The following is an 11,605-nucleotide window of genomic DNA, read 5'->3' as shown; positions in this document are numbered from 1 at the left end:
TTGAGTTGGCTGAAGTGCTCACCACTGGCCAGCATTGAGTTGGCTAAAGTGCTCACCACTGGCCAGCATTGAGTTGGCTGAAGTGCTCACCACTGGCCAGCATTGAGTTGGCTGAAGTGCTCACCACTGGCCAGCATTGAGTTGGCTGAAGTGCTCACCACTGGCCAGCATTGAGTTGGCTAAAGTGCTCACCACTGGCCAGCATTGAGTTGGCTGAAGTGCTCACCACTGGCCAGCATTGAGTTGGCTGAAGTGCTCACCACTGGCCAGCATTGAGTTGGCTGAAGTGCTCACCACTGGCCAGCATTGAGTTGGCTGAAGTGCTCACCACTGGCCAGCATTGAGTTGGCTGAAGTGCTCACCACTGGCCAGCATTGAGTTCCCTGAAGTACTCACCACTGGCCAGCATTGAGTTCCCTGAAGTGCTCACCACTGTCCAGCATTGAGTTGGCTAAAGTGCTCACCACTGGCCAGCATTGAGTTGGCTGAAGTGCTCACCACTGGCCGGCATTGAGTTGGCTGAAGTGCTCACCACTGACCAGATCAATAGAATAGCTACGTCTTCGACAAATTATAATAACTCAGTAGCTAAGGTTTTGTCAAAAAGTAATTATATTAATTCACATCACTACTAGTTTTATAGCTTCATGAGAATCTTTAATACACCCTCTTCTTCTTTATTGTTCTGAATTTTAGTGTTGGAAGGGATCCCCCTCCCCAACACAATGAGTATACTTCTCAACTGGTTATGTGCCAATGAGGCCATTGACTCCAATTTCAGCTTACTTTTCTTTTTGGATTAGCTTCTATAGCCTTTTTCCAACCAAGAACAAACTACAACGCAGCAGTTTATTTTTATTTTGGAGTTGTCTCTCCCAAAAGAGTGGCTTTCACCAGCTAACGAGCCTCATCTGCCCGAGGGTTCGAACTCGACCACGACTACCCCTAAACACACCCTAAAAACGATACGGATAGCATTGTACTTTTCGATCTAGTTGTGTCTAAAGCAGATAAGAAATAGACTCGGTTCTTATTTCAGCTACATAAGAATGTCAGAGTTAAATTCAACGACATGTAAGCTGGGTGGACACATGAGCGTCATATATACAAGAGACTGACTAAGCTTAAGACTTTTGTCTTTTCTTAGTAATCGTGAGCTTGAGATAACGAGTGTGGAGAATAACAAATTTAAGAATATATTGCAAATTTTCTTAACAAATATTTGTGTGCTAAAAAAAGTCTGGTTTGGTACTAAACAAAGCTTGACTCTGTACTAAACATTACATGTATGTGAATTAAACTTCATCTTCGTTCTTAATTTTTAGTGTTGGAAGGGATCGAGCCTTATCTGAGTCAGGGTTTGAACCCGACACGTTTTCCCGAATTTATCATTACAATTAAGGATACATGTCAACTGTTATGCCCATTGAGGCCATTGACTCCAATTTCAGCCTGCTTTTCTATTTGGATTTGCTTCCATAGCCTTTGTCCAAGCGAGAACAAACTACAAGGCAGCAGTTGTTTAATTTTTGAGTTCGAACTCGAGACTTTACGGTTTAGCAACCATGAGGTTTTCCGACTCGACCACTTGATATTGAGCTAATCAAAACTTTATTTTATAATACAAAATATTTTGATCCTGTCCTAAACTAAATCTGATTCTGTAGTATCATATGTTGATTGCGCACTAATTAAACTTAATTTAGCAATGAACAAATCTTAATTCATTGTTCAACTAAATATGATTGTGCAATATCAAATTTTGGTTGTTCCCTTATCAAAACTTGATAGTATAGTTAATAAAACTTCATTTGGAACAATACATTACAATTCATTTTTCGCTTTTCATAAAACTTATTTATAATACAATTGTTCAATATATAAATCATAAACATGAAAAAAAACCTTAATACGACACACTAATAATATTTGCATAAATATAATTTTTACTAAATTATCCATAAAAAAAATCCATTCCTTCACTTCTGCTCATTAGGCGTGGCCGTAAAGCAAGAAGACTAGCAGGAAGTTTATCATAAAGAAAAGTTATCTGTACAGGCAACACACGGCCACTCGATAAACGTCAGTCATAATCACGTGCTACAAGATGTCCGGTGTATGGCAAAGTCGCTCATGCGCGTGCTATATACGGTTTATATCATCAGTCATATAGATGTGGTGACATTGTTACAACAGTGTGTAATTTCTTCAACACAGCCTTTTGATATCAGATGTAAAATCGTGAAATTAGTTTCTAGTGTTTAAGCGAAATAATGAGATTTCACATCTTCCTTCAATTATTGATCATAATCTATAAACAGTGTACGTATTGCATTAAAATGAATAATATAGTTTTTAAAATATATAAATATGTCATATATATATACATATATATATATATATATATATATATATATATATATATATATATATATATATATATATATATATAAACAGAGAGATGTGTGAATAGAAAGAACTTTCCTTTTGCAGCTGGTATAAGATGCTGTGAAGATGGCTGGATCTATCACAGACATTCCGACTCATGTTTTCTGATGGTGGAACAGTTGAAAGTTTTTACTGAATCTGTCGAGCATTGTTCATCTCTCTCGGGCGGAGCGCACTTGGCTCATATAGAGGATCAAGAAACAGATGAATTCATCAAAGGTAATATACTCAAAAATGTGTTCTTTCTCTACAAATGTAAATATGCATATACGAAACACACACACATACACGCACACACACACACACATATATATATATATATATATATATATATATATATATATATATATATATATATATATATATATATATATATATTATTGTGTGTGTGTGTGCGTGTATGTGTGTGTGTTTCGTATATGCATATATATATGTATATATATATATATATATATATATATATATATATATATATATATATATATATATATATATATATATATATATATATATATATATATATATATATATATATATATATATATATATATATATATATATATATATATATATATATGTATATATAATATATGTAAATACAAATGTTTAGTAAATATTAGTAAATACTATACTAGTTACTGTAATCGTTAATTTTACCTATGTGGATGTCATTTTATAAAGTTGATTATAGTGTAGAATCAATATGTACAATCACACAATCAAGATTTACTTAGCACTTAATTAAGTAGAAATTCTCAGGCACCGAATATAATCAGTGGCTATAATAACTCCTCAGAGTCCATGCTGGCCAACGAAAACGCCACCTACCGCATTGGAATTTTTCTCAACAGAAGTAGGGGACTGTATTGGAAAGAGAATAGTCATGTAAGCTGTGGTTAACATTAAACATGACAGTCCCACTTACACCCCCAACCCCCAACAGAACAACCTTTCAGTTCCCATTGATGAGGTACATTTGAATATAGATCTGAAGGTGGATTTAAAGTGGTTGTCCGAATACGTAAATATTTGTGAATGCGTGTAGGCTGAAGCTATTGATACCCTGCATATTCCAAGAATAAGATCAAAACGCTTTCAACATCAAATGTAACACATGAAACAATATCAAACTCAATCATAAACTTTTATTCGTTTCCAAAATCCAATCAAACTTTTTATAAGTGTAAAAATAAAATGATTCTAGAATCTATAGCGATAACTGACAGACACACTACCTAGCCGCTGATATTATATACTAGCTGCATACCAGTGCTACGCCAGGGTGAATCATTTTTTTAAATATACCAACTTGGGTAAAGAAATAAACCAAAAATACTATTTCCTGAAGACCACGTTCAATAATGAACTCGCCCTCGAATGTAACCAATGGCCTAATACAAGGTTGCATGCAATTTAAGTACAATGACTAAACAAAACACCCAATTATTTTTAATCCATCATAATTTTATTTTTAGGAAAACATTAACGGAATGGAAATTTAAATAAACAAAACACCCCATTAATTTTATCAATAATAAAATTTATTTAGAAAAACATTGACAGAGTAAAAATTTAAATGAGTTAATCATGTATGCAGGAAGTTGATTATCTGCCGTGGAAGCAAATCGAGGATGTGACGTACTTCACAAGTACCGTGATCACGAGGGATGGATGGAAACACGTTTCACCGAAGAATACACGTCAATTTATTTGTCAAGCGGAGGCTGGTTCGTATGTTGTCATCCTATTTGTATTGTGATGTCATTATGTGGAAATCACAGTGATGTATGTCACAATTTGACTTGACAGTGATGTCACAAGATTGACTTGACATTGATGTCAGATTCTACTTAACAGTAATGTCACACTCTTATGATAGTGCTGTTACAAAATTGAGGTTACATTAATGTGTCGTTTCTTGATGGGTTACTCTCATATTAGTTCTGTCACGCTACTAACATGCTAGTGTCAGGCAACAAACACTGTAATGACTCGCGTCACTAGCATTGTAGTTCTATCACGCCAATGTCATGCACCCATGCTACTGTCATATCAGTTCTATCACATAATGACTTCTTGTATATCTCATATTCCGTATATGCTCAGACTTGTACTACACTGTTATGTCTGTAGTAATCGTTCTTTATACAAACGTTGAAAAAAAATATTTAGAAAAATTTAAATCTTGAGAGACATGTGACGATTAAGGAAACCTTAAATGTCCCATGTACACGATCGACTAGTAAAATGTCATTACATATCGTCTTTCAGTTTTAATAATATCAAAATTATTCTCTTCATACATAGATTTCTTAAGCTTCAGAGAAAACAACACGTATTACAAATTTTTCCCATTTGGCAAAAATTGGACAAACGCAAATGTAAGAAGTGATATTTCGTAATTTTTTTTAACTTCACGTAAACACACATTACCCTATATTGCATAATGTAGCCATATGGCAACGTACCGTTGTGAACACACACCAATCTTTAATTGTACAGATACACATTATTTATAGTGTTGCATCCCTTTATTATAATCTCCATTACAAAATAAATGCGAACATTTTTTAGTAGAATTAATTTTTTTTCATTGCAAATTATCTTTATAATATTTTTTTTACGTTTGTGTATATTATAAAATAAAACCTGTAACTATTTATAGGAGTACTGTAAGACAACTTTTTACAACGGCAAACTGGCTGAGCCGATTAACAGTAAACAGAGGAAAGCAATTGATGAAATAACCAAAGAAGCTAAACTTATTGGTGAGCAGATTTATATTTTACTGTAGTCTTGTGAAAAAAGAAAATGTAGTTTCATTTTTAGAATCTTTAGTGCACTCTGTAGCTTAGAAATAACTAATATTTTCCAAAACTTATATACCCGAAACAGATTATTGCGGTACAATTTTGTGAAAAGAAATCCGTCTAGTTTTAACTTCCTATATAATTTGGTATTTTAAAATCGCAAATTATGCAAGTATTGTAGGCCTACTTACATAGAGAACCATACAAATAAATGCAATGATGAAAACAATTGTGAAATAATATCTTGGTGTCTCTGCTAAATTAAATGTATCCACGTAAAACAGTTTTTAATGAAAATAAAAGAGATGTAATCCCTACTAAAGTTTATTGAATATACCATTATATAAGAACATAAATATAATTATGTTCGCTGTGATTAGACTACAATACATATTTTGGTAGCCTACATATAAATATGTTCTAATACTATTCATTTCGTCCAGCTTACTTAACCAGTATTCAAGTTATCGATTTTTAAAAAAAAACCTAAAATATATTATATACCAATTTCGTATACTGGAAATAACTAGAACCTAGAAATAAACTTACGAATCTGATCTATACGTTGGATTGCAAATTAAGTCTACCTAAATGGATACTAAAGTTATCGGCTTTTACGGAGAGACTGAAAGACATACATAAAGGATTGGAAAGCTGGGGTTTTCCGACTCAGGAAAATGTAAAATGTGGTCGTTATTTCGATTGCTTTATGTTTTACAATTCCAAAAATCCCCTATTCTCTGTATACGAGAACGTAACTAAAAATATGTATACCATGTGTACAATACTGTGTTGGTTTCCTTAGCTTGGATAGGAGCGAGCGACCTAGTAACTGAAAACGTATTTGTCTGGACAAGTTCCGGTCGGAATCTGTCTACGAAGGACAGCTGGTGGTCCCTGAACAACCCGGACAACTGGCAGAACAGGGAACATTGTGTAGTTGTTAACGTAAGCAGCAAGATTAATGACTGCGATTGTTCTTACCGGTTTCCGTTCATTTGTGAAATAGGTACTCAGTATACGTATATTCATACTCTTTATTTATATAACATTATATATATATATATATATATATATATATATATATATACTAGCTGCATACCCGTGCTTCGCCTTGGTGAATCTTTTAAAAATGTACTACCTTGGGAACAGAACAAAACCAAACAAAAACTCAAACACAGTCGCTACGCAATATGCAAACACAAACGAAAACACAAATGCAAACACAAAAGAAAACACCAACGCAAAAAATGTAAACTCAAAGAAAAACGCAAACACAACGCAAATGCAAACACAAAAGAAAACACTAACACAAACGCAAAAATTAATAAAAACACAATAGAAAACACAAACGCAAACGCAAGCTCAAACAAAAATGCTTACACAAATCAAATACAAATGCAAGTACAAATGTAAACACAAACGCCAATGAAACACGTATACGCAACTACAAACACAAACGTAAACACAAAGGCTAACAAACACAAACGCAGACGGAAACGCTTTATCAAATTACGCTTTCCAGTACTTGAGCTCCCAGAGAGAGAGAGAGAGATAGCGTTTCCTTCTTTCTCTACTTTACTTATCCCTTTAAATAACACACAAAAAAATATGGATTTTAAGAGATCAAAGCAATTTTTAAAATTACAACAACTATACAATTCTGTACCGACTAATCAGAAAAAAAAATATTAACATTAATCCATTATAGATATAAGCCCTAACATAATAGGCCTACTCAATGTGGTATGAATAAAAAATAAGCATTTCTTTATTTGCTATATTTAGCGTGATTTAAATTTGTTTATAAATAAACTCCTTTGGCATGGTTATTAAACATTTACATTGATTAATTTTATTTTACACTATTGTTAATAAAACGAATCCACTTTTTCCAGGAATGTAAGCGCAAATATTATTTGACATTGACCCGCTTGAAATATTTTAGTAATGTGCGTGCATTTAATATTTTCTTCTATTTCTTTTTTGAGGTTAACAAAAAAGTAAAAACCTTGCCGATGATCAAAATATGTGTATTCGTTACTTAAATAGACCATACACCACTCTAATATAGGAAAGCACATGTGCGCACTTTTCTCTCTCTTTCTCTCTCTCTCTATTTTTCTATCTCTCTCTATCTGTCCACAACATTTTTAAGGCTATGTGATCAGTATGTTAAAATATATATGGAAAACTTAAATATTCGGACTGTTGCTGAAAATATTATGTTTGATGTTTTAAATTTATAAACTAAATTTTATTTAAAAAAGCAAAATAAAAATGAAAGCTTATTCGAATGTAGAAACACATTTTAAATTATGCAACCGAAAAAGTGTTTATTGTTGTGACAAGACCGCAAAAAACAATAACGTCACATACGACACTTTCAAACTACGGGAAGTACACAAAACTAATGGCGTCATCTTCCAGTTTTAGAATATAACTCTAAAGATGTACTTATCAAGACTTATGCTATAAAATGTATGCAATTTTCTCGACCAAAAGTTATACAGCTTTCGTTAAAAAACAACATAAATACCATTGAATAGCCGAGTTTCTAACATAATCTTTTGAGTCTCTTAATCACTGTATATTGTGTGGTGTTGTGTTAACTAATAACATATATGATGTGGTTTTTCTAGTAGGTGTTGGTAGCCTATGTTATTTTAAATGTGTCGGATTTTTGCTATTTTATCAATGTAAAATAATATTATCGCATTAGATTTATAGATAAAATTGATACATTTTAATAACAGTAAGGTAAAAGGAAATGATTACTTAAAATGTTTAATAATTTTTCTAGGGTATGAATTTAAAAAAAAAATTCAAACCACGCTATTAAAACAATTGATTTTACGCTTGTATTTGCGTTTTTGTGTTTGCATCGTGTTTGCGTTTGCGTTTCTAATTTTCTTCGTGTTTGTGTTTTCTTTTGTTTTCTTTTGTGTTTAATTTTTTTCTGTTCACTATTTGGTACGTTTATTAAGATTCACCGTGGTGAAGAACGGGTATGCAGCTAGTATGTATACACACACACACACACATATATATATATATATATATATATATATATATATATATATATATATATATATATATATATATATATATATGTGTGTGTGTGTGTGTGTGTGTGTGTGTGTATACTTCTTTTTGTCTTGGGACAATATGGATGCATTATGGAAAATAAGATTCTTGGGCGATTTTATGAAGAGATCATGGCTAGTCAATGCATCGTGTTCCATATTTTGATCTTGCCTGAAAATTCCAAATGTCTTTTACAATTTGTTTTAGCCAAATCGGTTGCAGAAGCTACCAAAATAATATCAAAACTGTTATAATGTGGAATAAATAGGAAAAAAAAACATTTTAAAAGGATCTTCTATTTAGTTTAAAAAAAAATTACAAAATAATATAAATACGTATTACTACTCTTTAGTTATATAATTTCAATACCCAAAATAAATATGAAAATTGTGGTAAAATTGTTTAAAATTATTTTATAGACTAGTATCAATACTGTATTAGCTTCTATTTTATAAGATGCGACCACACTTCTAATGGAAAAAATGTTTGTTTCTAGACGTTTCCCCCACAAACCACACAGACGACCCCTGCTTCCCATACATGGGCCTGCAACAAGTGAACGGCGTTTGCCAAACTAGTTTTGTTTCACCACAATACTGGACAGTGAATGCTGTAAGTATAATCGTTTTTAGTCAGAGAGTAATCGCAAAATATCAGAGTCGATTACACAATAGAGATATACAATTTGATTGAATGTATTCCCATGCATCGCACACGTCATACAATAGATAGCTGCAATACACAAATTAAATACATTGTTTAAAATAGTTTTTTTTTTTCAAAGTATTTATCTGCTCCTTAGAGTTTCACATTATATCTTATGTAACACTTTTGAATACTACTGGGGTATTTTGTGTTTTTACAAGAGTAAGGATAAAAAATACAACATATGACTTGACCTTTTATGGTAATAATTTTAGTTGTCTCACATTAATTAATTAGCATAATTACTTTATTGCTTTAACGAAAATGTGTCATACAAAGTATCTTTACACTCTGATGTATTTCTAGAAAATCTTAGCAATAAAAAGAAATAACTGCATAATATTTAAAATGTAAACTGTTTTTCTCCATCAAATATGAATTTATTTATTTTTTTAAATTTTAATTTGAGTTTTCTAAAAAAACAATTACAAGCAATTATTTTTTTACTAAAAAGTATATGTTGTATTTGAGCAGACTAAATGTGCAGAGAAAAGCCCTACATCCAAACCATTTCAGAATTTAACCAATTAATATATTTTGTATTTGAACAGACTAAATGTGCAGAAAAAAGCCCAATATCCAAATCATTTGAGGATTTGGAAATAAACGAGAAGCTGGTGTTTGGACTGGTGGACAACCAGCTGTACAGTCTGTGTAAGTGGTGGATTTAGCATAAATAAAAAGATGTGGCTAAATTTGTCCACACCACGGGGGGGGGGGGAATTTAAGAATTCCGTGGGGTACACTTATACATTCTATAGGAATTTTACAAAATTTATTTAGAGGAGTGAAGGGTGAGTGGAAGGGAGGAAAAATTGCTCAAGAGTTCGCAATGTTTTATTTTTTTTTCTCATTTTAAATTTAAGCTCAAACGTAATCTAAACATAAAATGCTAAGCTTATTTTTGTATGTAGAGCAATGAATTCACTTTCAATACAGATAGCTGCAAGAATAGTTCTTACCACCAAAAGTCCAACACTTGCCTCAAGTTGTTTCCAAAGAAAACATTCTCAGAGGCAGAAGAGTTTTGTAAGAATAGTTTTTTTGGTCGAACAAAGAGCAGAGGGAGGCTGGTTGAAATCTTGGATCAAGACATGGACGACTTCATCAAGCGTAATTTAGTTTTTTTTTAAATTAATTAAGCGTTAGAATGTTGTAATAGTAAAACATTTTTTGTATTTAGTTACGGTTTTGATTTTTAACTAAACATTTTGAAAACTATATTGTGATTAAAATATATTTTTTTTGCATGATTATTTATAACACATGATGTTACATACTTTAACGTCACAACTACTTACCTATATTACTCGCAGCATTGATTAATAAATAATCAATTACTTTTCATTTACCATTATAATACTGACATTGATACAAAGAAAATCATTACAGTACATGTTCTGAAAACCAACACAGATGCTTTTATCGGGTTGTATCGCAACATGTCCGAGTCGTTTCAATTTGTTGGCTCATTACAGGTTGTAATGTTTTCCTTATTTTAGTTGCATTCACAAATATTAGTTTTTATAATAATGTCAGTATTACAAATATTTTATTTAGGTTATTTTTTTATTATTATTTATAAGTTTTAGTCCGTATTTTATGCTTTAGCAAAATTACAAAACTTGTTTATTTAATGTTTTTATCAAAATTAAAGTTTTAGTTGTTGTATACTTTAAAATATAAGTTAAATATGAAAACAAACATAAACAACATCTGTTTTTAACATATTATATTTGTCGATCTATTTTTAGCATTAGCCTTAGCTGTGACAAGAAATATACAACTTTAGTTTATCAATTGTACATTTAAGTGTTGTGCAACTAAATGAAATAAGTTTTAACATTTTGTACTCAAGACACCGTTGTATTTTGGGTGGAACTCTACAAGAACCGGCTCCAACGAAACGGTTGCCATGACAACAGTCGGATGGACAACACACCATGCTCAAGCCAAGATGAGATTTATTTGTCAGAAAAGTTTTGACAGCAAACAATGTGAGTTTTTATTTCAACATTTTTTGTGTGATGCGTGTGACATAAAAAGATTTATTTTTGGGGTTAACATAAAACATTACTACTAATGTAACGTAAGTGTCTATATAGATTCTATGTTTAAATAAGTGTTAGTACTGTATAGTGAGCATTTTAAATGTGACTATATAACTTGTTTGCCTTAGCTAAAAACAATTTAAATTATTAAAATATATTACTAAATTTTTAAGAAATGTATATACTTTTTAATTCTTATTTAAACACTTTATTCGTTTCTTTAAGAATATTTTAATATAAAACTAACTTTTGGTTAATAATACTTTTATTCAAATAGTACACTTTCACGCTTCATTGATATATCTGATTGTAATCACCATTGGTGTATGTGGCGCACTAATCCTTATCTTTCTGATCGCCGTATTCTGCTACTGCATCAACAGAAAACCAGGTAACAATAACATTATTGTGTGGTAACTTTTAACAATTTACTTTAGCTACCACGGTTTTAAATAAACAGAATTTTTATTTGTAATAATTTAAAAAAAATATTTTTATACTAAA

General features: G+C 31.5%; 1 protein-coding gene across 1 annotated transcript; it reads left to right on the top strand.

Moving 5' to 3' along the window:
- Positions 1-2,555: 2,555 nt before the first annotated feature.
- LOC131956143 (uncharacterized) lies at positions 2,556-11,252 on the top strand. Its single transcript, XM_059320567.1, has 12 exons — positions 2,556-2,667; positions 3,245-3,333; positions 4,046-4,175; positions 4,756-4,829; positions 5,114-5,216; positions 6,064-6,267; positions 8,842-8,957; positions 9,602-9,704; positions 9,990-10,163; positions 10,443-10,528; positions 10,909-11,047; positions 11,230-11,252. Exons 1-12 carry the CDS (start codon positions 2,556-2,558, stop codon positions 11,250-11,252), a joined length of 1,353 nt encoding a protein of 450 aa, XP_059176550.1.
- Positions 11,253-11,605: the final 353 nt, after the last annotated feature.

Source organism: Physella acuta, unplaced genomic scaffold (assembly GCF_028476545.2).
Source record: "Physella acuta isolate Inbredline_101_S28 unplaced genomic scaffold, ASM2847654v3 ptg001130l, whole genome shotgun sequence".
Classification (NCBI taxonomy): Eukaryota; Metazoa; Mollusca; class Gastropoda; family Physidae; genus Physella; species Physella acuta.
Note: the sequence above shows the minus strand (reverse complement) of the source record. Positions and strands in the feature narration are given on the sequence as shown.